At 38.4% G+C, this 27,945-nt stretch overlaps 1 protein-coding gene across 1 annotated transcript; it reads left to right on the forward strand.

Moving 5' to 3' along the window:
• LOC148103701 (uncharacterized) lies at positions 1-27,945 on the forward strand. The gene is made up of 11 exons (XM_087833311.1): positions 1-66; positions 23,456-23,531; positions 23,906-24,247; positions 24,554-24,847; positions 24,941-25,066; positions 25,324-25,442; positions 26,232-26,348; positions 26,682-26,798; positions 27,187-27,345; positions 27,555-27,662; positions 27,757-27,945. Exons 2-11 carry the CDS (start codon positions 23,474-23,476, stop codon positions 27,907-27,909), a joined length of 1,593 nt encoding a protein of 530 aa, XP_087689437.1. The 5' UTR covers positions 1-66; positions 23,456-23,473; the 3' UTR covers positions 27,910-27,945.

Consider the following 27,945-nt stretch of genomic DNA (forward strand, 5'->3'; position numbering starts at 1 on the left):
TAAGCCACTTCACTTTGACAGCGGCAGTTTGGATCACTGTGTCGAAGTCTGGGGTCTTTATCTGTGGTAAGTCTTTGTGTTTATTTGTTTGTTTGGTTTTTGAGTCAGAGAACAAACACGAATGTTATAACAAAACACAAAAATTTGTTGTGAAAAACAAAAGGATTTTTTTTCTAGATGCTACTGAACAAACTCTGAATGAAGTCAGACTGTTTTTCTCTGTCAAACTGGGAGCATATACAAGATAAAAAATGTCTGTCAGTCGTTAAAACCTTACACAGAGCTCCAAAAGTAGCAGCAAAGTGTGTGAAAAGCTGTATTTATGTTTATAAAGACTTTGTCCCATCGAGGTGATTAAAAGAAACTCTGAGCTTTCAGTTGTAGGTACTTATGTGCCTATAAGTTACACTTATAGGCACATAAGTACCTGGGTCACCTCCAGTCTTGGCTGAGCCTTTGTGCTTTTCTTTAATGTATTTGCCAAATAGACATAAAACACAGAGCTGACTGCAGCAGCAGGTTTCTCAGATTGTCTTAAGACAGCTACATAACCACAGGCTGCTGGTTATTGGTCTGCTGTTTACAGAGTGGGTGGAGTCAACTCACATAAATTGTTTCGGTTTCTCCTTTGAAAATGACTACTTGATACAAACTCAGGAGCCAGCTGTCTGAAATACCTGAAAATGAAGCACTTTTACTAAGGTTAGGTAAAATAAACGGAGTATGTACCTATCTGTGTTGAACTGTGACAATCATCAGTTAACACGACTTTGCAGCTGTTTGGGGCAGAGTTTCCTCCTCGGAAAAAAAATTGTGGGTGTTTGGAGGTGTTTGGTTGATTTTAAGCTTTAGAGTCATCAGGTTTGTTCTGCACTCTGTCAATCAAAGCTAGAGAGCTCACTTCTTCTTTTTTTGTTGTTGTCCCTTTTGGATCTTTAGCCATCAGAATTGTTCTCTTAAGGCCAAGAAAGATGCCAAGCGGATTTATTTTACCAAGTGGATCATCATGGCCTTGCCATATTGGTCCATTTGATTGACCTTTATTATAATTATGTATTTATTTTATTTTCGGTTGCTACAAACGGGACAGACATGACTGGGGGATAGGACAGGGAGAAAGAATGAAAGAAAGAGAGGGAGAGAAAGAAAAATAGAGGGGAGAAGAGACGGTGAGAAAGGGGGGAAGAAAGAAAGAAAAACAAACAAAACACCTGGATCACCTGTATGGAGAAAAAAAAAAAGGAAGAGAAAGCAAACAAAAAAAGAGCAACATAATAAATACAGCACCATCACAATAAACTAGCTAGCAGTAGATAACAGTAGATACTAAATATTAAACGTTATTGTGCAGCACGCAAGATAGACAGCGCACAATGTGCTTTGAGGCAGCAGCCAAGAAAGGTGTAGTCCGCATCTGTGAACACCCGTGTGTACACCTGTGTGGATCAGCCTGCTTGTATTCCAAAGGTTTCTCCATGTAAAGATCTGCTAGGGAGTGTGGGGAGCCATAGCCCCGTCCCCCAGGGTATGAAGCAGGTATGGAGGAGATCCAGGCCCCAGATATCCAGAGGCCCCAGAGTACGAGGACCCGAGGAGGACCACCAAAAAGGGGGGAACCGTGCCACCCTCCTGGGAAGAGCTGAGTAGAGCCCCAAACGAAAGGTCACCCAGCAGCTATAGAGCAGAGGCCAGAGGGGGTTGCAGTGGCGTGCCCGCGGGCTCTGCCGGCAGCCAGCTCTGCCAGAGAGGACCGAGCTTCAGGCCCACAGGCCTGAGGGCCACCAGGGCAGGGGGGCCCAGGCCCATCCGGACCGGGGCCCGCAGCAGCAGCACCGCCCAGCCCCACAGAATCCGGGGCAGCCCACCCGACTCCACCCCTGAGAAAACTGCACCCACCCCATCATCCAATCATCTCCCAAACTACACAAGACAATAGACACCCAGGTTGAGTTCATTCTCTACCTGTTATGCTGAGTGAACGGACTCTATGGCAGAACACACAGAAGCGCAGAAAATGCAAGGAGTGCTCTTTATTTGTGGTGTCAAAGTTATATGAAATTATATAGAGGGACAAACAGAGGGAAACCAGGGGAGGACACTGACACGTATTCGGAGGGAAAGGGGTTACCCGCGCACGCAGGGTGGATCTATAAGAAAAAGAAAAACGAAACTTTAGAGGGAGATGCCAAACCACCGGTAAGAAACAGCAACAAACATGGGGAGAGTTGGAGAGCTCACTTGTCACACTGGCTGTACGGGCTCGGGCGAGGATTCTCGGGATGTGGGAGAAACGCTGTAAATGATCTCCGTAGTGATCCCGGAAATGCGGCTTCACAAACAGCTGACAGGTAAGCGGGTGATGGATCCGGCTGAGGATACAAGACAACAGGTAAGCAAACAAAATCCCAGATATAGGTTGGCCGTAATGCACACCGCGGAGAATTAAACACGTTACCACTCGAGGAGGTGGCAATACTCCGACACCAGACGTCAGTCGCGCTGCTCCTAAGTAACGCTCCATCAAATGACGTCTGATGCACCGCCGGTGTGTCAGCATCCCGTGACACACCACCCCGCCTACCTGAGCTGAAAACAGAAGCAGACCCCGTGACACCACACCAGAGAAACCCCACCAACTCCTAACACTACCTCTCCTATATCTCTCCCCCACCTGCAGAGTGAGCTCCTGTAGAGAGGAGACCACCTGCAAAGATATAACAACCTCCCCACCAGTTAGAGAGCCCCCTAGTTGAGCCGATGCACCAGAGGTCCCTGCACTGGGGCCGAGCCCCCCTGCACCCACCCGCCCACAGCTCCGGTGACACAACAGCCAGGACCCAAGCCCCCAAGGCCCAGCCAGCACCCCAGACCGGGGGCGGAGCACCCCCAGACCCCCAAGCCTCCACGCCCGTCCTGGACCCGCCCAGGGGCAGCCAGGCTACCAGGCCAGTAACCAACGTCCGCCAGCACAGACACTCCCCCATCTCCGCTGTACGCTGCCACAAGGAAAACACCATCTAAGAGCCACCAGAGCCCCTAACCAGGTCACTTTTCTACTTTTAAAAGAAAATACTATCGCGGCTGAAAGAGAGGGTGCACTAGCCCAAAGACTCATGGTTCATCCTGAAAAAAAAAACAACAACAACTACAAAAACGGTTATCCTGATGATGACAGTTGTGATGTATACATAATAATCAGTGAGTTATATCCTTAAGAATGCTTAAAAAACAAGTGGACATTTAATTTATGAACATAACCCCTCTTATTTGACAAAAATAGTATTGTGACAAATATTTTCTCATATTTTTTCAACAAATCATAAAGTACTGCACAAATTACATATTACACAAATTATAGCATCCAAAAAATGGTGATATAAAAACAGCTCTCATTATGAAAGAGATTGAACAACTATTTGCTTGCATTGTAAAATTGATTTCAGGGCTGACTTCAAAAAGTGTAAAAACACATTTTGAATAATAATTTACAATAATTATTGAAAAGGGGAGAACAATCAAAATGTGTCCACTCGTCCACATCAGGTGGAGGCTGCAGGTGCCAAAAAGGTAACCAAAAAAAGTACTGTCAAAATTACATTTACACTTTTTAAAACAAACATTTTTCTTGTTCTTTTTCAGATTTTCAGAACAGCTTTATATTGAGAATGCCTCGCTTTTGGAGTCAGGTGTCACTGCTCTCTGTGGCCTGTAAGACAGAATAAAATATTCTAAAACAAACATGCACATATGTTTCACATAGCTTAAAACCCAGGCTTTCTTTAGTAAGCAAGATTTAGGCAAGAGTTAATATACATTTACATAACTTCACTTGCACCCTTACAACAGTACTAGTTTTTATCCACTACAGACTAATACAATATCTGTTTTAGGCCTAGCACAATTACATGGCCATTTCACTGAATGTACTATGCATGGCAGCCACTGCAAATTGAATGCATTTCTCAGAATGGAAGAGGCTAACTTTCAATATATGGAGGATACATAATGTTTAAAAGTCTTAAGCCACAACTAATTTCTTTATATTTTACTTGGGAAATTGGAAATAAGTGCAGCAATTTCTTGAAATATGTAGTGTAGAACCACAAGAATTCCAAACCACTGACAACCACCTGGGGGAGCCACATCAGCAGTATTAGCAGTCCTTTCTTGAAGGAGTGGTTAATTTTCACTTCATACTTCTAATTCAAATGAGTAATTATAAATTTAAAGGTATTCAAGATGAATTTTTAGGTGTTTCATTAGTGATGACAACTAACCCCTAGGATTGATATACAGGGATGTTATACTATAATTGTTTACAGTAAGTAGGAAAGGCCAAAGACCAGTAGTCTTACAGATCTGATGGAGGAATAAATATCTTCCTTGACTGTGAAGCCTGGGCCTTCACCTCCTCTAGAATTTACTGCAAAGTCTGATTCTGCTAAAAAACAAGAAGATTACATGGTTTACTTTAGTGGAGAAATGATACAACAATCTGAAAACATTCCCATAAAAAAATTTCAATAACATAAAATAATTAGGACTACATTAGCAACTTTTGATTTCACTGGCATTTCAGTTTAACATCTTTAGTGACAGGATAAAGTTAAAGTTATTATCTTACAGTGGCTCTAAAGAGCAATCAGTGGGCTGGTATCATAATATTGTAATTACTGGAAAAAAAAATTTATATGCATTCAAAATACTAACCCAGCTGGCAACTTTGTTGTGCCCCACGTATGGTTAAAGTGGAGTACACAAGTTCATTTGATTCATCTGAAGAAGAAAAAAAAAAGATGTATATAACATAACCAGTTATAAATACTGATATTACCGACTTAACTTGTGCTTTTTCTGTCTGTGGATTTATGCTGTGGTTTGACACAAGACATGTTCAGATTAGCACAAACACCAGATGGGTTGAAAACAAAACCCTGAATATAACACATCGAGAGGAGGTAAAAATATGTATGCAGCGCATCTCAAACATTGCATGATGACACTTCAGCTTCCAAATTTGACTCTCATGATTCTAGAAGGTTAACCTGTTATAAATATTAAAAATATTTTAGTCTCTCAAATGAAGTGGCGCATGTTTAAAAAAAGTGTTAATAATTCAGACATTTTGTGATTATCACACTGAGCTAAAGAGCAATTTAAATAAAATATCAAGTAAACTATCAACTATCAGATACCCTGCTTTGTGGCAACATATATAACAGAATAAAAAGAACCATGTCTTTCTAGCAATTGAAAAAAAAATATCAGTTGACACAATGCCACTATTTTGCTGCAAATCACTCACCTGCTTGATTGGCTTCAGCAGAGTGTGATGTTCTTGTTAGTATCCTTTGGAAAGGCCATGAACAGAAAAGCAGAAATCCTGACATGAATAAAAGACAAAGAGAAAGAAGATGAATTCAAATTTAGCTTTCTTCTTTAATACAAAATTAGATTAAAAAAAAAAAAAGAAAACTGAAAGCCATTTCCTGGTTAATGTTTTGGCCAATCATTAACATAATCATAAAGAACACGATTTATAAAAAAAAATTAACTACAAAAGTTAAAAAAAAAAAAATTAAAGTTGTAAGCCAATATAGCAGTGAACTAAAAATAAGTAATCTATTCCAGAATTTTAGAGTCAAATCCAGTATTACACTGCTACATGTTTCATACTTTGTGTTTCTTTGAGAGTCTTTTGCCTACAGTTTATAAAAGTAGCAGTCATTTTTACCTCTGCCTTTCCCTGTATGAAGAAATCGACCCAGCACAGTCACCAGTATCATGATAAAAATGATGATGGCAGTCCAAAGCAGGGCGATGACATATTTGTAGTCAGAACCAGAACGGTGAGTCTCTTCATGAGGCAATGCAGGTAACGCTACAAATAGAATGTTTTTGTAGTTGAAAATGATGCATATCATAATAAATGAATAAAAAATATGCAACAGTTATTGTTTAATGAGCACTTTTAAATTAAATTTGTGCCAATTAATATGAATAATTCTCTCAGTTTTCACACACATTCTTTTTTATTTTTTTTCCTTCTGTAGTGAAAAAGAGAAAGCTGAACTTTTCTTCCAAGTTTCAAATTACTAGATCTGATCATGTGCCTATACATTTACATCACTTTGGTTAAAGCTTAATAATGAGGTATTTTAATTCAAGGATGTGTTGATATTATGACTCACCTTTCATGGCCAGCCAGCTTCCCGGTGAATATCCAACATGAGGGATGCTGCACTTGTAAAGGCCTTCATTGAGCTTGGAAAAATTGTTAATTTTTATGTTTTCTACAGCAACTTGTTCCAACTTGATGTCATCTTTGTAGAAAAATGCAAAGTTAGTAGAAGATGTCTTATTTCTGCAGAGAAGAGTAACACTGCTGCCTTCAGGTATAGCAAGAGTCAGACTGTCCAGGATCACAGAACCACCTGAGCAACATGTTTAAAACAAAGATTCACTTGTTTAAAAAATTACAGAAACATGTTTGTTATGTGGATTCCTAGTGTTAATCTATTAACCCTTTAAGACCTACCATAGAACCAAGTCTGCCAGAGTTTATATTATATTTTTACATGCTGTAGTGCCATTTATGGGAGCATTTCAAGGTGCTATACATCAGTACAACCATTATAGCCCAAATTTTAATAATATGTATGCATTAAGTGCATATTAATTACATAAATTGCAAAAAAGTGCAATAAACTACAAAAAAATTGAAAATCGTTTTTGCTTTTTTAACATATATTTCTAGTTAGAGAAATTTAAGAGGCTTATCCCTCAAAACTGTACATATAAAAAAGTTGCACAAAATAGTTTCCCACCACAGAAAATTTATTTTGAGTGTCTTCATAGTTTTATTTTTGAAATACACAGATTTTTATATACTGCAGGAAAAACAAAAAACAGTCCTATAATGCAAATTTGCAAAACAGCATATGCATCACAATAAACTATTTCCAGCAGTGCAATATGAGTCCTAAGCATCCCAGAAACGACACAGAAAGTCATAAAGTCAAAGATAACTTTTAAAAACACCAGTATAGCATCATGAGGCCCTGATGGTAAAAAACTACATTTCCGCGAAAATGATGTCACTTCCGGTTTTGGGCAGGTAATGGCGGACATCGATACTTCGTGCTGACGTCTATTCCAACCTAGGAAGTGTTACAAACAGCTGATCGGATCGGCAAAGCGTGTTTCTGGAATATTATGTTTTTGTTGCTGCAAGTGCTTTTTATGCAGTTTTTGCAAAGCTATATGTGGAAGGAAACCGTGACCGAGGACAAGCTGATGGCATAAGATGTAAGTACAACTCCTCCGGTTTCATATGCAAAAAAAATTATTGCGCTAGCTTACATGGTTGCAGTTCTACAGGGATTTAAAAGTAGTTGCGCAAAACGGAGCGTGCCCGCTCTGACCGGTTTTAAAGGGTTAATTGATTGATTGATTGATTGATAATACTTTATTCATCCCACGGGAAATTGGGTTAAGGCTGCCAGCCATGCCAGTGCCCTTCCGACCAGACATACATTACACAAACATCACATGGTGTTGAAAGGTCAGAGAGCTATAACAATGGAAAATGCACAACATGAGGAAAGATGAGGAGAAAAAAAAACTCCCCCCCAGACTGACTAACCCCCCTAACACCACAGCACATGAATCATCACATCTCACAACATAGAAGACATAAGCTTCGAAGGCATTTGGAGGGCGTGGGGGGGTGAGTGCAGGTCTGTGTCAGTGTGCATGCGTATGTGTGCGTGTTTGTGCGTTCCGTGTTCAACAGAGAGACAGTACGACCTTGGTAGGCCTTCAGCTGGCACCAGTGGAATAGAGTGAAGATGGTGATTTGGGTTTAGTGCAATTGGTCTAATGTCCATCACTGGTCACCAATTCTCTCAATTCCCATTGTTCTTCTCCAAGATGTTATCCATATTGCAGAGCCATGGGCTTCGCCAAGATCTTATCCATATTGCTGAGTAATATGAATACTCACAGCCAGTGTTGGTCAAGTTACTTGAAAAAGTAATCAGTAACTAATTACAGATTACTTCCCCCAAAAGTAATCCTGTTACTTTACTGATTACTTATTTTCAAAAGTAATTAATTACTTTTTAAAAACACGATTTACAACCTGAATAGGTGATAAAGCGATAGATCTTTCAGCCCAATTCTACTTTTTCTACATAATCCATCATATAAAATGTAATCAAATGGAAAAGTCTCTTTTTAAAACTTGTTTTATTAGTTTTAATCTTTTAACTTTATGCATCAAGCAAAAATGTAATTATATGCAACATTCTCTGACTGGAAGAAATTTGTTTAATATTTAAACCTATTTTCTTCACATTCCAGCACATAAATTTTTTTTTTTGTGTGTGTGTTTACACTCACTCTTTCAAATAGATGCAAGTAAAACACAGCAGAAAACAAATAAAATCAAAGACCGGCGGTCCTTTTGCTCTATTTTCACCTGTAAAGCAGGAGTAGAGTAGGCGGAGGTTTACCCTGGTGCAGGTGTGCCGCAGCGGTCACTGGAAGAATCCGCAAGTTTCTCTGTGAGTTTCCTATTACATTGTAGCTACTCGGTGCTTGCTTGGAAGTTTAGGGGGTTTTTTTGCTGTAAAAAGAAGTTTTCTTCCCACGCACAACGGACACTAATGTTTTTGTCACTTTTTATGGAATCAAACTTAAAGTAAGGTCAGTACTTCCACGCTTTAAACGCTGCACGCTCATACTCTCTCCCGCACTCGATATATTATCCATTGTTGATCTGCACACAGCTGTTGCCACAAACGTCGCACTCGCTTCCGTCACTGTCATGAGACATTCTCGCAAAAAAAATCACGGTTTTAGTAACGCAGTACTCCTACGGGAAAGTAATGGTAATCTAATTACCGTTTTTGCAATAGTAATCCCTTACTTTACTCGTTACTTGAAAAAAGTAATCGGATTACAGTAACGCGCTACTTGCCCATCTCTGCTCACAGCCCTGCCAATCTAGTCTAGTCTAGTCTATCATGTCAGCCAGCCTTGTGGGATTTTGAACAGCCAGGTCCAATCAGCCAGAACTCTGTTATCGCGGTTCCGAATTGGTAGATGTCGTTCAATGTTCTACATCGAGAGTGTCGCCAGACACACAACGCAACTGACCATCGAGTATCTGGCAGCAAACGTCTCCACGGGACAGTTGGGCTCTCCCAAGCCCAGGAAGGTGTCAATTCCATTACGTGACCAGTTGATCAAATCCATAATTCTTTAGGTTTTAGAGAACAAGACTGAGAAACTCTTTGAGGGTTAGTGAATAAGCGAGACTATACAAAAGACATGAGAAGCCAAGCAGGAAAGATAAGGGGGAGAGGAGAAAAGTGCGACCGCCTCCGTCAAGAGCCGATTATGGCTTTGGAAAGATTATGTAAAATTCTAGTTTGATAAAGAGAAAAATATACTTTACTATTATGCACAACAATACAGGGTTCAAAAACATCCAGATAATACTCTTAACTGGCAGAAGGCACACATGATGCAAGTAACTGCATGCTCTTTTCATAAATAAACACACATATATAAATATATAAATACATGAATAGGAAAAAAGCAAATTGATTTGCAGTATAAATCAGATTTAATACACATACCTGTGACTGTGATGTTGATAGTATTACTTCTCTTTCCTCCTTTAGCCCCACACCAGTACTCTCCACTGTCTTCTTGATAGACTTTATCAAACACACAGGAGGACCCTGATGATGTCTTCTTTGTTATACATGCTGGATTAAATGTTTCATTATTTCTAAACCCTCTCAGTTGAGTGGAGCCATCACAATGCAAAGAGACAGATTCATACTCAAAGTGCTGCAGTCTGTTTGGAGTAACACGAGGGACAGCTGCATCTGAAATTAAGAATTTATTTGTTACCTATTCACTTGTTAAAACAGAAACTGTGTAAATGCTTATTTCTTTTTTTTTTTAAACTAAAATGCCTTCTAAGATAATTTAGTAATTCAACATTAACAAATCATAATGAATCAATAAATCATAAGATTTATCATAAGACATAAGTCAACAGTTAAATTTATCAATAAGAAATGCAAAATGGAAGAGCCTGATATTTTAGGCACATACAGAAAATGTTTTAGCTAGTTTGTTGTTTATACAACAAGAATGAATGAGTTCTAAATAAATTATCACACAAAAAATAAACTCACCCTCATCCCAAGTGCAGCTTTTCTGAACTTGTGTTCCCAGCAGAATAAATTCAACCATCACTTGAAAAACACAGAAAAAATAAGTCCTTGATGTTTTTCCTTAAAAATAATCTATAACTAATATATAAAGTCATACAAAAAAATGAGACTTAGTACTTACTTATCCTGAAGCACAGACTTGTGACTGCCATGTTGCCTACTTGACTCAGTGTTAGACTGAAATACATATAAAGTATTTGAGGCCTTCCTCTTCCTGTGCAGAGTTAGAGACATACTCATTGTGGCCTCAGTCTATAAACAACCACTGCTGGGGTTTATACCATCCTTTCCCTTTAAATACTTACTCTACTTAAGTAGTAGTAAGATTCATAGTGCATATCACAGACATAACAATCACAATGTGCTGAACAACAATCACATCACAATATAAACAAAGAAACATATTTAAAAAAAATTAAGGTAAATACAAATAACAAAAGAATGTTAGTGTAACCCAGTGTTAATCTGGTTATCTGATATTGTGTGATATTCAGTATATATGTATATATCTATATTGGGTGTTCAGTTATAAAATGTTCTTCAATGATTTTGAGTTTTTTTTTTTATTGCTATTGGTTTGCGGCTGCTTTACGACAGTCGACTGTGGTAGTACATCCTAGCGGGAGGGGCTATGAGCTCACGTGGCTTGTAGCTGTGCCAGAGAGCAAGCTTGGGTGAGCTAGCGGGGAATATCGCCTTCTGCAGTAGCCTTAAAAAAAAGACTATTGTTCGTTCTCCTGCCAGACGCTTCGCTGCTGTGCTGCCTTACTGCTGTGCTGCCTTATACTGTGCTGCCTTACTACTGTGCTGCCTCGCTGGTGCCATTAAAGGACTGGCGGCTGCCATCCATTCATCCATCCGGACCTCGATTATTTGGACCGAAGTACTCACACACACGCCCGCACTCAGTGCCATACACTCTCTTTATTTTGCTGGCCAGCTAACACCATTGTTTGTTTGTTTTTTCTTTTTGCATTCACAAAGACTATCCAAAGACATTTTGGTTATTGTCAAATAGACACTCTCTGATTACGGACTGAGGAGGTTGTGGTGTTACAACCCCAGGACTGAGAAAAAAAGACTCTTTACATAATATATTCACTTGTCTCCTGGTTAGGAGAAGTGACTATTGATGGAAATATTTTTTCTTCTTCTTGTCTTTGTTTACATTGTATCCCAGAGAAGTTTTAAGTTGTTCAGGTTGAAACATTTGCACTTAAAGTCTGTTAAGTTTCCTTTGATGTATCAGTGTCAAGCTGATGTTTAAGAGGGTATGTTAAGGACAGATGTGCTCCAGTCCATCAATCCTTTAAAGTGCTGGACACCGATGGTAAATTGCCATCAGACCCTAAATAAATTGTCCTCTGCTGTTATCCATATTGCTTCACTCATTCTTTTGTGAGTAGACATATTGGTTACATTAGCAGAAGGCCTGATTAAACAAAAAAGTTTGTAACTGTTTATTGTTTTAGCAGTGTCAGCTAATCGGAGTTGGAGCGGTAAACTGTTCCAGAGCCTTGGTGCCACAGATTGAAAAGCTATGTCCCCCTTAGTCTTTAGTCTTGTACGAGGCATAGCTAATAGATCATGAGCTTTTAAGGGAAGACTGCAAGCAGCAGTGTGTTGGACAAGAAGTTGAGATAAATAATATGGAATTGTTCATTTAGTGCTCTGTATGGAAGTGTGAAAATTTTGTTACTATTTCTAAAATCAATTGGGAGCCAATTTAAAGAAAATAAAATACAGGCAATGTGAGCTTGCTTCCCAAAGTATGTCAGGAGTCTGGTTGAAGCATTCTGTATTGCTTGGAGGCGTGACAGATTATTGTAATGTAGTGATGTGTCACAAACGAAATGGCTCTTAGAGCCGGATCTTTGACGTGAATGACGCCAGCCGGCTCCTTATCACGAGCCGTGTTTTTTTTTTTTTTTTCTTCTTCTTTCTCTCACCCTCGCTCTTGCACTTTTTTTCTGCTTCATTCCGCACGCGAGCCTTGTGCTTTGTGCTGGGAAGAAGGGGTAGGGGCGGTACTTACACTCGCAGTAGCACAGGAACAGAGCAGGAGGGAGAGACAGAGAGAGAGAGCCAGGGACAACAACGTCACATTAGAAAGGTATAGTAATCATCCACAACTATTTTATTCATGCAGGCCCATATGACAGAGAATGTGCATCTTCTTTATGTTTTCATATTTTAATTTATATTTAATTGTGTTGTGGTTTGCAGTGTTTTGTGTTGTTTCACTTTAAATTTCTTTAAGAGGAAAAAGCTGAAAATTTAAATAGTTAAAAGTTGAACTGTGAATAGTTGGTTTTTGTATTACAGTGGAACCCCGACTTACGAAATTAATCCGTTCCCGAGGGTCTTTTGTAAGTCGAAAATTTTCATAAGTCGAAGCACCCATTGCGGGTTTTGAGTGAGGCGATGCTGAACAATAGGCTATAGGCTAATTGCTAACTAGAACAACATTACATCGTTCAAGTGGAACAGCGAAGCACAAGTACTGTATTTGTAAGTCGGGGTTCCACTGTATATAATTTATTTATTACATTTTATGTGGAGTGAATAAATAAAAGTATATTTACGGTGGCCCCTAGAGACAAAACACGTACAAACTCCAAAACATGTACAAACCCTGAAGCACGTACAAACTCTGAAGCATGTATGAACTCTGAAGCACATAAAAACTCCAAAACACATACAAAACACAACAGAAGTGCTCCAGGATGCTGGGCGCAGTGTTGAGCTTTTGTTACCTAGTGGCTACACAAGCCAGCAAGTACCAACGACTGGATTAGGTGTGTGGTAGTAACAGGTAAATTAATATTTTTTTAAAACTATTTGAATATATATGAGTGCATGTGTAAAAATACAAAACCATACACATATGCTTTCAATTGTGTTATTTAAGTGATCTAGGTAGCTCTGTTTTGGAGTTTGTACGTGTTTTGTCTCTAGGGGCCACCGTATATATTTATATATAAACAGATATAAATAAAACCACTTTTTTTTTTACATTATTAATTCCTTTTGTGTATAATTTTATATTATTGTAAACAGTGATGGGAATAATTTAGTTATTTTTTTTCAGTAACCTAACTAATTTCCTATCGTTACAACGGCGTTACAGTTACTAACAAGGAAATGCGGTCCGTTACTATTTCTCAACAAACAGACGGTTGAAGCTGTGTTCAGCTTACCGCATCTTATATCAGTTGCACGGAAGTAGCTGATTACATAAGTGGTATGGGCGCTACAGCTTTAAGCAGCTGCGCGCTCCTGCAGACGGTAATCACGATCACTGTCTAGCACAACACCTGGAGCTAAGGGGGAAAAACAATTGCATGAGTGCTGCTGTTTGACTGAGGAAGAATGAAGTAGCCGTGATAAGCCAATCACGACCACTTAAAGACAAATCAACAAGGTGATATACCGGTATACCAGTTTATAAATTGTGTTGATAGGCCACGTAAAACCAGAGTCATGATAAACAATATATACGCGTGTTTTTCCTCAATAGTTTCGTCACGTTTACTGTCTAAGGACAGAGCTAGCAAGCACTCTCTGCTTATGACCCAAAAACAAAACCAAACAAAACAAAAACAAGGGAAGTTTTAGGAGTGACGGCGAGAGAGAGAGAGAGAGAGTTTTGAGATGTGAGAGATTTGTGACGTTTAGCGTGTTTGGGGTGTGTAGTTAATGTGTTGTCTTGTGTAATTAGTGTGTAGTGTTGTGGATAGTTTTGTGTTGTGTGTCAGAACAATGAGGCGACTGCTGTCTCCAGGTAGAAACAGGAGTGATACACCTGCTGCTGTCAGGCCTGCAGGTGTCAGGCTGTGATGTTCTCCTTTATAGTGGACAAAAATTATTTTTTTGGAGTGGCACAAATAATTTGTATTGAATGCAGAACAGCTGATTGTTCTGTAAATAGTTTGAAATGCTTTGAAAAGGTAAAAGGTAAATGGATGCAAATAGCTTTGCTTGTTTGCAAAACTTGTGCATAGGATTTTAAAATTGACAATTTATATTTGCATTTAAAGTTATGAAATATGATTCATTAAAGATATTTGTGGTTGTTACAGTAAAAAATATAACTTCTTGTACTTGGATTTTATGTTTTTTGTCTTTTAGATCAATTGTGTTAATACAGTATGTCAAAATGAAACCATAACTGTAAATTCAGACATGTGAGGTTGTGCTGAAAAGAATGATAGACAAGGCAAATAAACTGTTTTTAAAGGTGAAATGTGGAGGGAAAATCAAAAGTAGTTAAATATGGCCAATTATACCCTGGACCCCAGAGGGTTAAACATTTTTTTTTAAATTCAATTCAATTCAATTTTATTTATATAGCGCCAAATCACAACAAAAGTCGCCTCAAGGCGCTTCATAGATACAGAGAAAAAAACAACAATCATATGACCCCCTATGAGCAAGCACTTTGGCAACAGTGGGAAGGAAAAACTCCCTTTTAACAGGAAGAAACCTCCGGCAGAACCAGGCTCAGGGAGGGGCGGCCATCTGCTGCGACCGGTTGGGGTGAGAGAAGGAAGACAGGATAAAAGACATGCTGTGGAAGAGAGACAGAGGTTAATAACAGATATGATTCAATACAGAGAGGTCTGTTAATACATAGTGAGCGAGAAGGGTGACTGGAAAGGAAAAACTCAATGCATCATGGGAATCCCCCGGCAGCCTACATCTATTGCAGCATAACTAAGGGAGGATTCAGGGTCACCTGGTCCAGCCCTAACTATATGCTTTAGCAAAAAGGAAAGTTTTAAGCCTAATCTTAAAAGTAGAGATAGTGTCTGTCTCCCGAATCCAAACTGGAAGCTGGTTCCACAGAAGAGGGGCCTGAAAACTGAAGGCTCTCCCTCCCATTCTACTTTTAAATACTCTAGGAACAACAAGTAGGCCTGCAGAGCGGGAGCGAAGTGCTCTAATAGGGTGATATGGTACTACAAGGTCATTAAGATAAGATGGGGCCTGATTATTTAAGACCTTGTATGTGAGGAGCAGGATTTTGAATTCAATTCTGGATATAACAGGAAGCCAATGAAGGGAAGCCAAAACAGGAGAAATATGCTCTCTCTTTCTAGTCCCTGTCAGTACTCTTGCTGCAGCATTTTGGATTAACTGAAGGCTTTTCAGTGAGTTTTTTGGACATCCTGATAATAATGAATTGCAGTAGTCCAGCCTGGAAGTAATAAATGCATGAACTAGTTTTTCAGCGTCACTCTGAGACAGGATATTTCTAATTTTAGAGATGTTGCGCAAATGGAAGAACGCAGTCTTACATATTTGTTTAATATGTGCGTTGAAGGACATATCCTGGTCAAAAATGACTCCAAGGTTCCTCACAGTGTTACTGGAGGCCAAGGTAATGCCATCCAGAGTAAGAATCTGGTTAGATACCATATTTCTAAGCTTTTCAGCGCCGAGTACAATGACCTCAGTTTTATCTGAGTTAAGAAGCAGAAAGTTAGTGGCCATCCAAGTCTTTATGTCTTTAAGACATTCCTGCAGTTTAACTAATTGGTGTGTGTTATCTGGCTTTATGGACAGATAGAGCTGGGTGTCATCTGCATAGCAGTGAAAATGTATGCTATGTCTTCTAATGATGCTGCCTAGGGGAAGCATGTATAATGTAAACAGAATTGGTCCTAGCACTGAACCCTGTGGAACTCCATAATTAACCTCAGTGTGTGAAGAGGACTCTCCATTTACATGCACAAATTGGAGTCTATTAGATAGATATGATACAAACCACTGCAGTGCAATACCTGTAATACCTACAGCATGTTCTAATCGCTCTAATAGGATATTATGGTCAACAGTATCGAATGCTGCACTAAGGTCAAGAAGGACAAGCACAGAGATGAGTCTACTGTCAGAGGCCATAAGAAGATCATTTGTAACCTTCACTAAAGCTGTTTCTGTGCTGTGATGAACTCTGAAACCTGACTGAAACTCTTCAAATAAACCATTCCTCTGCAGATGATCTGTTAGCTGTTTGACAACTACTCTTTCAAGGATTTTTGATATGAAAGGAAGGTTGGAGATTGGCCTATAATTAGCTAAGACTGCTGGGTCTAGGGATGGCTTTTTGAGTAAAGGTTTAACTGCAGCCACCTTGAAGGCCTGTGGTACATAGCCGATTATTAGAGATAGGTTGATCATATATAAGATCGAAGAATTAATCAATGGCAGGACTTCTTTGAGCAGTTTTGTAGGAATGGGGTCTAAAAGACACGTTGATGGTTTGGAGGAAGTAATTATTGAAGTTAACTCAGAAAGATCGATTGGAGAAAAAGAGTCTAACTTAACATCAATGGTACTAAGAGTAGCTGTAGATAATATTACATCTGTGGGATGATTATTGGTAATTTTTTCTCTAATGATAAAAATTTTATTTGTGAAGAAGTTCATGAAGTCATCACTAGTTAACGTTAAAGGGATGGTTGGCTCAAAAGAGCTCTGACTTTTTGTCAGCCTGGCTACAGTGCTGAAGAGAAACCTGGGGTTGTTCTTATTTTCTTCAATTAGTGATGAGTAGTAAGCTGTTCTGGCTTTGCGGAGGGCTTTCTTATAAAGCAACAAACTATTTCTCCAGACTAAATGATGATCCTCTAAGTTTGTGACACGCCATTTCCTCTCCAGATTACGAGTCATCTGCTTTAGGGTACGTGTTTGAGAATTATACCACAGGGTCAGGTACTTCTGATTAGAGACCTTAGTTTTCACTGGAGCTACAGTATCCAGAGTCGTACTTAGTGAGGAGGTGAAATTATTAACAAGATAATCGACCTCTGTTGGGGTAGCGTTCAGATAGCTGCTCTGCTCTGTGTTGGTACAGGGCATTGACGATGATAACAGTGGCTGGATTATATTCTTAAACTTAGTTACAGCGCTTTCAGAAAGACATCTACTTTGATAAAGTCCACTCTCCACTGCTGCGTAATCAATTATTGTAAATGTAAATGTTATCAAGAAATGATCAGACAGGAGAGGGTTTTCAGGAAACACTGTTAAATGTTCAGTTTCTATGCCATATGTTAAAACAAGATCTAGAGTGTGATTAAAGTGGTGGGTGGGTTCTTTTACATTTTGAGAGAAACCAATTGAGTCTAACAACAGATTAAATGCCATGTTGAGGCTGTCATTTTTAGCATCAACATGGATGTTAAAATCACCCACAATAATTATTTTATCTGAGCTCAGAACTAAATTAGATATAAAGTCTGAGAAATCAGACAGAAACTCTGTTTAAGGCCCAGGTGAACGATAGATGATAACAAGTAAGACTGGTTTCTGAGTTTCACAGCTGGGGTGGACAATGTTAAGCATCAGGCTTTCAAATGAATTAAAAGTCTGTCTTGGTCTTTTATTAATTAATAGACTGGTGTGAAAAATTGCTGCCACACCGCCCCCTCGACCTGTGCTTCGAGATTTCTGGTAGTTAGAATGACTCGGGGGTGTTGATTCATTTAAACTAACATAATCATCCTGCTGCAACCAGGTTTCTGTAAGGCAGAGTAAATCAATTTGTTGATCATTTATTAAGTCATGTACTAACAGAGACTTGGAGGAGAGAGACCTAATATTTAATAATCCACATTTCACTGTTTTACTCTTTGGTTCAGGTGTGGATACTGTATTGTTCTTTCTTTGTAAATGTTTAAGTTGTTTGTTGCTAGTTTTTAGTTTGTTTTTTGTCTTTTTGGAAGCTGACACAGTCTCTATGGAGATGGGTTTTTGGGGGGGTAGCAGGAGTAACGCAATAGTTACTTTTCAAGTAATTAATTACTTTTAGAATATTGTAACTCAGTTGCTAAATCAGTTACTTTTTTGAAGAAGTAACTAGTAACTATAATTAATTACTTTTTCAAAGTAACTTGCCCAACACTGATTGTTAATAATAAATAAATTAAAGCAACAAAACAACCTGAAGAGCCGGTTCGGAGTCGAAAGAGCTGTTTCTCTAAAAAGAGCCGGAAATCCCATCACTATTGTAATGACTTCTTTACAGGCATAGTGTCATGGTTCTGGGTCTTTGTGACACAGCATTTTGAATTCTTGTGTTTTGTTATTATTTTGTATAATGGTTTATGTTCTGCGTACTTCTGCTGTTTTAATTATTATTATTATTATTATTATTATTATTATTATTATTATTATTATTATTATTATTATTATTATTATCCTAGGTTTTGGTTATGGCTGTTAAGGTTTTAGTTCTTAGGTTTTGTCAAATGGTTTCCCTGTGTTCCATGCTGTGTCCACTCTTTGCCTTTCTGTCCCACGTTTAAGGTCTGTTGTCTCCCCAGTCTCTGTTAAGTTTACAGAGAGTTCAGTCAGTGTGTTTCCTGTTTTAGTTTGAACGTCTGTGTCTCATGTCAGGGTTCCTCAGTGTTTTTAAGCCTCATGTTTCTCTTTATCAGTGTTGCGATCTTCCTCATGCATGTCTGTGTGTTCCGCTTGCCAAGTTTATGTTTGTATTCCAGTTTAGTTCCTTCTCGTGTCCAGTAATAAAGCAGCCATTTTGAGTTTAAGTTTTACCTTTGCGTTGAGTCTACATTTTGGGTCCTTTCCTGCCTCCCTGCACGCAGACCATGACACATAGACTATACAGTCTTTAAGTGATGGCATGATGAACCCTGCTAATTCACTGCTAACTTCTAATTCTGTGAAATTTCATAAATTCTGTTTTCATGGATTCCTGGATGTTGAACATAATTGCTACACCTGGTAAAGCAGCAACGCTGATCATTTTATTACAGATGAAAGTATTTAAACAGTTCTTCAACTCTCAGTGATGCCGCAGTGATTGTTTGACATAGGGACTTGCAGCAGAGTTTGGGCCCAGACATGGCTAATGACGTCAGACTTAAAGAACATATGGCGTTGCACGTTAAGGAGAAAATTATTTTGAGCAAAGAAAAGTTTAATTTGAGTGAATAAAATAAATTTCTGCGGGCAAGAAATGAATTTCAGTGTTTGCGATTATCCATATACACACACAATAACAGCCCCTCTTGCTCAGTTGTTGGCATTTGCTCAGAGCTCTGTGTGCTGACAGACATCTGCAGACCTGCTCTGTGTGGTTCACGCTCACAACATCTCTGTTTCGTGCCCGCTCAACTCTCTGTACACTGTTATACGTGTACCACAAAACCAACCAATCCCAGACTTGGATGCAAAAATTCCGATTGGTGTACTTGGTCTCCAATCAGCTCGCTAGCTACTGTAGCTAAGCTCAGGCAAATATCCCAGAATGCATTTCGTCCAAAACTCAAATGGAGCAGTGGCGGAGGAACGCAGAGTGGCAGAGTTTGAAATATTACTATTTCTAGATCACAAAATACTTTTAGGATATTTTCAGGTAAGAACGTTGCTGTGCAAACTTCAAATATCTGCTCGATTTTTCAAGACATCACATATTTGCAAAAGTGCTCTTAATGTTTCAGGAGATGCCTGTTACCCACCAGCTTAAACGTGGTGCTGTTGTTTAGCGCAACATCCACTGGGTTCCTCTTTCTAGCACAAAGTGGACAATAAACAAACAAGAGAGAATAGCTTATCATTTGCTGATATACATTGTCTTGCACAGCCATCAGCTGTGCAGTCAGCTGTTGGTTAACAGGCATCTCCAAAAACATTAGAGCCAACTGCAAGTATGTGATGTCTTGATAAATTGAGCAGACATTTGAGCAATTGCAAATGCCAACAACTGAGCGAGAGGGGCTGTTATTGTGTGTGAATATGGATAATCACAAATACTCAAATTCATTTCATTTCATTTGCTCAAAATAATTTTTTGCTCAACATGCAACATTTGCGCTTTTAAATCTTTTTTTTTACATGCGCTCAGAATAGAGGCACTAAAATAACACTATAATCTCTTAAGTGCAAATGCATGAATAATGTCTTCTACTTCAGAGGAGAAGACTAAAGAAATTTAGAAATGTTCCTTAAATGAAAGAGACAGGAAGATCGATTTTATATGTGAGTCCTAGGTCAAGGAGTAATCAGATGCTATACCAAGATTACCACTTGTCTTTGCAGATAAGCAAAAAGAAGCAATCACTTGACTGATTCTTGAGTGTATATCGGGTAGAGCTATAATCATGGTTACAGTGTTGTCAGAGTTTAAAACAAGGGAATTTTTTGGTAGCTGGTCACTAATCCAGCAACAACCCTAACCCTAATCCAAACAATGAAGTAGGTTGAACTGCCTATCCTAGCCTGTCCTAGCTGGACAACCCAACTGGTGAGGTTTAAAAGACATGTACAATTAAATGTCATTACCATAAAATGGTCAAACAGAGAAAAGAGAAGGATTATGGATGCCGGCTTCATGAAGCATGTCAAATGAGAATAATAATGGACCTAGGATGGAACTCTGAGGGACCTCACAGGTCAAACAAGCAGGGTTGGAGGAGAAGCTGTTCTGTAAATAGGAGTTAAGCCATTCAAGGGCTGAGCCAGAAACACCAGTCAAAACCTTCAGCCTAGTAAAGTATTATAATTGACTGTATCAAAGGCACCCATGAGCAGTGTTGTTCAAGTTATTTGAAAATAGTAATTAGTTACTAATTATCGATTACTTCTCAAAGAAAGTAATCTTGTTACTTTATTGATAAATTATTTTCAAAAGTAATTAGTTACTTTATTACTATTGCTGTTGTGCACGGGAGGAACCTTCTCTGCTCAAGCCCGTAGACAGCATGCAGAGGGACCTGATTTGCCCGAGCTTGAGGGCAGCGTGCCAGAGGGGCTTGCCTAGCCCATGTTGGAGTCACCGTTCCATCCCGTCCAACGGCGTGCTCGCCAAAAGGGGGAACTGTTTCGTCTCTGCCAGGGGTGAGCACTTTGTGTGGTCCTGCATGCCGGCCACCTGCAAAGCCACCTGTGAGCCTTGGCTTACGTCCTCTTCTGCTGCACCGCTAAACTTTCCTAATCAACATTGTCACTGGACACACAGTCGTGTGTGTCGTCCCCCCCGAACAAACCCTCCCCTGCCGCTGGTCCATAGGCTGGGGACACCGATCTTCATGGCCAATTTCCTCCCCTCCTGAGTGGCCTGACGGTATGCCAGAATCTCTTTTTCAAAAGTCTTTTTCAATGGCCTCTATGAACTCCTCCCACACCCGAGTTTTTGCTTCAGCCTGCCTATCAGCTGGCTCCGAAGTGCACAAGCTAACCAAGCCCAATAGGAATGCTAAGTGAATTAGGTTTTTTTTAACATAAGAAGATAGGAATACTGCTCGTCTCCAATGTATAGTTATCCTAAAAATATAGCTGTCACTTTGTGATACACATATGGTATGCCAATCTGACAATGTATGATGAGTGGCACTTGCATTCGTGCTCCGCTTTCTCTGGCAAGATTTCAGAGATGACCCTGAATGGCAGCAACTGAGGTATGCTGAGGTCCATCCTGTTCTCTAGTGGCGGGGGAAAAACAAACCCTTTTGCTGAGTCGGGAAACAATCCATGTCAAATTTGATCGCCCGTAGTGGATGGCAATTATATGTCTGCAACGATGTGACACCGGACATAAATGTAAAACCAATACTGATTAAACATTTTCAAATAAACAATCACATAGACAGAGCAAGAGACAGAACCAGGTCAATCATCGAAAAGTCCCAAGAACTGGCTTTGAGTCAAGATTTGAAAATGATGAGGTTAAAGTTTTATTCCAAAGAATTGATGTACCAAAAAAAAAGACAAATTTAAGCTACTGTGACATGACCAATTCGTTTCTTTCATTTTGGGGCCCCCATGTTTAGCTTTTGAACCATGGATAAGAAGCTTAAATGGAAAGTTCAAAATGGTGACTTCTCTCTAATGCCACACTTTCTAATGCCAGGATTCTGTCATCTAATGCTAACAAAGCGTGTTTAGAAATTCATATCCGTGAATTGTTACCATACTATGCAAAGAAAAACATACTAACACTGAACTATAAAACTGATGCACAGACTTTGTGATTGTACTGTAACTTTAATGCAGCATTATCAGCCATATATTATTATTGCAAATAATTTAATGAAAAGTTAACCAAGATCAAAAATACTGTAGGCAAAACAAATTAAGGTAAAGGCCAGCCGACAGCTTTTTGCTAAAAGTAGCTTTCACTGGCACACCAGTCAACTAAAGGTCACTTATTTAGCTCTGAATTCAAATAAAATTTAACTCCTATGTACTAGGACTGTACTACTTCTATGTACTCCACCTACATCATGTTGATGTTACCTTCCACCACTACAATAAAGACAAGAAATGAACAGCAGCTGTACAACAGAGAGTTCTCTTATTTCACACTTTCAATTTCAGCCCCTCAAGTTAATTCACCTGCCTAACACATTAAAAGAAGTCCCGTTTTGCCCCCTGCACTATTATAGCAGACTTAACAACAACTCCATGAGAGCTCATAAGGTGGAAAGACAGCAAAGAAACAGTCTTGTTGTTCATTTGAATTTTTGATGTAGTTCTATTTGTTTTATAACAGTAATCAGTTACCTCGCAACAGGCTCTAGGTTCTTGAGTAAGATTTTACAGACACATATACACCCTGGATGTTTCACTAACTTAGTAATGATTTACTAAGTCAGATTGTGTGTTCTTTTAAAATGAGTGCCACTGCAGCAGGTATGTTGTATTTTTATTTAAAAAATTTCCATGTCTAATTTATATCTTACCAAATATCTTGTCTAAAATACCATCTCATACAAAATACATCTAATACATCTTCTAGCACTGAGTACCAGGTCTACATGTATGGCTAAGGGACACATTAGAACTTGGAAGTCATTTCTGTTTATAGCTGCTTGGAAAAGCTGAAATTTGACTGAAGCTGAAATTTCGTGTCAGAAGACTAACTAATTGTTATTTAATCAATATTTTTCAAATAAATATGTTTTTAATGTCTGAATTTATAGGTTTCATTTTCAAAAATTACAACTATGACATGGTATCAGAGAATGTCAAAGAAACAGTTGTATAATATACATTTTAGTCAATCACTTCATAATTACAATTTATAATAGAAAAATTATCCAAAAAGTAACTGTCACTTAAACCTCAAGGGCATTCGAATTGAATGTGAAATTATGAAACTGACTTGGCCATATGTTATTGTTTTATTAGTGACTATTTCTTTGAATTTTTTTTTTTTTTTTCCATTTCAGAGCTGAATAATTCATCAGATGGCTGGACCGTCCTTTTATTCTCTCAGCATTCTGCATGTCCTTCTTGTACATTATTGTAGGTAACCTCTAATATAAGATCACAATTATTATTTGTGTGTGCGTTTTTAATTAGTGGCTCAAATTGTCTTGTTTAAATGGCACATATACATTTTTCATTACTTTTTTCTTAATAGGTGTAATTTTGGTAACTATATTTAAATAATGTATCTACATTATAACTAAATGTGACATCGTTAATTTACATGTCATGATGAAAAATATGCAGAGGTTAAATTTTTCCAAAGAATTAACATATTTGTTGTAAAGTATTAAAGTATTTTGAAAATTAAAATGTCGGCAAGGAAAAGAAATCTTTCCAATAATATTCAGCAGGATTTCTTGGAAGTTCTCATTCATAAATAAATTAATTATCTGATGTTTTCTTCTCAGGTCAGTCTCGGTTGATTGGTCCAAATCAGCCAATTACTGCGACAGCTGGAGAAGACCTCACTTTGCAATGTCACCTGGTACCAGGAGAAAATGTTGCTGCGATGACTTTGGAGTGGACAAGACCTGACCTGGACCCCAGATTTGTGTTTCTGTGGCGTGCAGGTCAGGACCTCATAAATATGAAAAACCCCTCCTACAAAGGTCGATCATCATTGTTCACTGATGAGCTGAAACATGGAAACATTTCACTGAAACTGTGCAAAGTAAAACCTGCAGACGAGGGCAGATACAGATGTCACATCCCAGACAAGAATGAAGAAGCTTTTATTGATCTTGTGGTCGGTAAGTGAACAAATTATATACATTGTGAGTACAAAGTGCAGTTAAATTAGGTTGAATCAACACAGTTTTGAGTTATTGATTGTTACTCAAGCTTGGAAATGAAATATAATTATTATATGAAAATATTTACTATATGATTATTGACCAAATAAAAAAGAAAATCTGAATTATCATTAAAAAATGAGGCAGCGCGAATGAAGTTTGTATCAGATATCCATTATTCAAATATTATCTTTACATTTGTGCAAATATATTTTTATTGATTTGTATTACTGATCAGTATTTTAAATTGGACATTTCATCCAGCATCGAGTGCTGTCTCCTCACCTGTCATCAGCTTAGAAGGGATTGACAGAGACAAGACAGGAGTGATGTTAGAGTGTAAATCTGAAGGTTGGCACCCAAAGCCTGAGCTGCTGTGGTTGGACGGTGAGGGAAACCTCCTCTCTGCTGGACCTACAGAGACCCTCAGAGGTCCTGATGACCTCTATACTGTCAGCAGCAGAGTGACTGTGGAGAAGAGACACAGCAACAACATCACCTGCAGAGTCCAACAGAAGCAAATCAGCAAGAGCAGAGAGACACACAGACATGTTCCAGGTAAATATTGGTTATAAAATGTATGATATGCTTAATTTCAGCCTAAATCAAAATCTGTTGAAATAACATGTAATTTTGTGTTTATTGTTTCAGATGAATTCTTTGAGCTCACATCCAGTTCTGCTGCTCCCATTGTTATTGGTTTGGCTGTTAGTTTGGCTGTGAGCATCATCTTGATTTTGATTGGAGTCTTTTTCATCTGGAGACAAAACAAAACAAGTAAGATACAAATTGATTCACCATGCTGTCTAAATTAATATCTCAAGTTATTCTAACAGGTTTTGAAGCAACAGAAAGACACATTTGTGTAAATTACACTTATTTTTTTTATAAGCAGCTAAACATCATTGTGTGTTATGAGATAAGGCATAATATATGCACTTCATAATTTAGTTTAAAATGAGATGATTATATGCTGCATTATCATTTTAGCTCAAGAGAACATCATATTGTAATCTTGTCTATGCTTTTAACAGATGTCAGGAGAGCTCACTGTGATGCATGTAAAGAACAAGAAACAGCAAACCGCCCTGAAAGTGACAAAACTGAAAGAGACCAAGAGCAAGATAAGCTCATGTCACAGGACATCGTTGCAGTGAGTGATATGAAAGAAACACAAGAAAATGAAAAGACAGGAAATTTTGAAAAATAATCAGGATATTACATGTATATGGGGAAGAAAGAGTGAGTGGAAAGAAAAGAGAGAAAATGAAAATGAAAATGGCACAAATAAAAAGAATATATGAATAGCAAGAGTGATTTGAAACAAAACACAAGTGCCTCAGTGGTTTTCAGACTGCTATGGTTTAACAGTCCAGATAGTTTTGTTCAGTCTCACATTTGTGTTGATATATGTTTGTCTGTCAGCTTGAGCAAAACCAACATCTAGATGACGAGATATTTAACAGGGCCAATGAAAAACTGAATTACAATCTGAGGAAGAATGATGGAGAGCCGAAGAAACAAGGAAACACAATTTTACCGTGTCTAGACCAATTTGACCCATTTCCAAAAAAAAGCCTCTATTCATTTTTGTAATGCTTCACCTCAAAAGAAACCAGGAACCTAAACTCATGCAAAATAAGTGAAGAAACACACTACCAAACCAAAGACAAATACAGATAATATGCTACAACTAAATTAAAGACCACTGAAAACATTTATGTTCCTAATGATTGACATCACTCCCCCTATGACCACGCTCACAGTGAAGATAGAAATGCAATAATATCAAATTATCATCAAAATTCAGAAGAAACCTTAAATGTCTTTAAGATGTATTAAAACAAAAATATGAGCATGAGTAAAACATTTAAAAAATGCAAAAAAAAATGTTGGGGTTCTTTTCAGGCTGAACATTTGTGTTGATCTGTTTGTTTGTTAGTGCAAGAAAAACCAACATGCAGCTGAGGAGAAGCTGAAGGAGGCAGATGAAAAACTGAAAGAGGCTCATCGACAATTGAACGAGAAAAATGCAGAGATCAGCAACATGAAGAAAGAAGTAAATACACAGATAAACATCCACATTTCCATTATGCTGACTCATATTCATTAACAGAAACCTTATCCTAACACTAACAAACAAATGCACAGATTTACATGTATGCATTAGTTTCCATTTTGTCCTCAAAAGAAAGTAATCCAAACTCCAGTGGGGCAAAAGCAGATTTATTATCCATTAAAATGAGTGATGAACAAACACACTGCCAAACAACAGACACAATGTGCTACAGCTGGAAACATCCATGTTCCTAATGACAGCAGCACTCACTGTTCGAGCACACCCATAGTTAAGTTAAGGCTAAACTGTTGTGATGATCTGTTTGTCTGTTAGTGTGAGAAAAACCAACATGCAGCTGAGGAGAAGCTGAAGGAGGCAGATGAAAAACTGAAAGAGGCTCATCGACAACTGGAGAAGAAAGATGCAGAGATCAGCAACATGAAGAAAGAAGTAAATACGCACAGACTGTTGTTTTGAACACTTCAGGACAAACACATTTATTTACTGGGACCTCGCTCTGTCCTCAACCATAAACAAACAAACATGCAGAACATTTACATGTATTTTACACTTTATTAATGCTTAAAAAGAAAACAAAAACCCAAACTCAGTGTGTAAAAACAGATTTATATTAAAAACACAGACAAAGACTCTACTGTCTGTTATCTAAAGAAAAAACAGGAAGACAACAAGACCCAAAGTCGTGTCGTCTTCTTGAGTAACTGGACTGCAAATAAAAACTGGAGATCAAATCAAACAGTGTTTCTCATAGGCTCAAACATCTTGTCCATCTCTCCCTCTCGCACACACTAATCTGCATATGTTGTCTCTCTCTCAGCCAGAGACAAGCAAACCACATCTTGAGAAATATCAGACCAGTTTTGAGGAACAGAATAAGAGCGGCTCAGCCAATCACAGCTCAAAGACAGGTGACATCACTGTGGTCGAGGTCGAGAGAAATGGCGACTATATCTGTCTGAAAAACACTTCCAGTGAGGTACTGCTGCTTACATGCTGATGAACAATGAGTACTACCTAAACACAAACAACGTGTTCCATGTATTCAGAAATATTTTAAAAAGGTCCTTTTCACTTATGTAGATGTAACACACTCATTTATAAACACTTTGGATTTAACACACACTGAACTTTATTATTGCCTCATTCATTTTCCCCCTTTTTTATTCTCTTGTTTTCCTTTTACAGGATAAACTTATGTCAGGTTGGAAGTTAAAACTACAGATCAACAACAGAGAAAGTGTCACATACGAATTTAAAGAAAACTTTACACTGAAAGCTGGAGAGACACTCCTTGTGAGTCTCTGTGTTACTAGATTTTTCGTTCAGTCTCTCTTATTGTTACTTTTCGCTTGGACATCTGTGACCTTTTTATTGGTTACATTTACAGTTACGGCAAGATGCTGTCTCCAAGCCAATTAAAACTGATGCTGACCTGCTGTGGATGAACATGGTCAACTGGAACATTGGAGACGATGTGAAGATCGACCTCATCAGCAACACTGGAGAAGAGCAGATGCTGTTTAAAAACAAGATCATGTAAAATAATCAGAGTAACTTTTTTGAGGAATAAATTAAA

The sequence above is a fragment of the Neolamprologus brichardi genome, chromosome 3, assembly GCF_056152115.1.
Source record: "Neolamprologus brichardi isolate AB-2024 chromosome 3, ASM5615211v1, whole genome shotgun sequence".
NCBI classification, from domain to species: Eukaryota; Metazoa; Chordata; class Actinopteri; order Cichliformes; family Cichlidae; genus Neolamprologus; species Neolamprologus brichardi.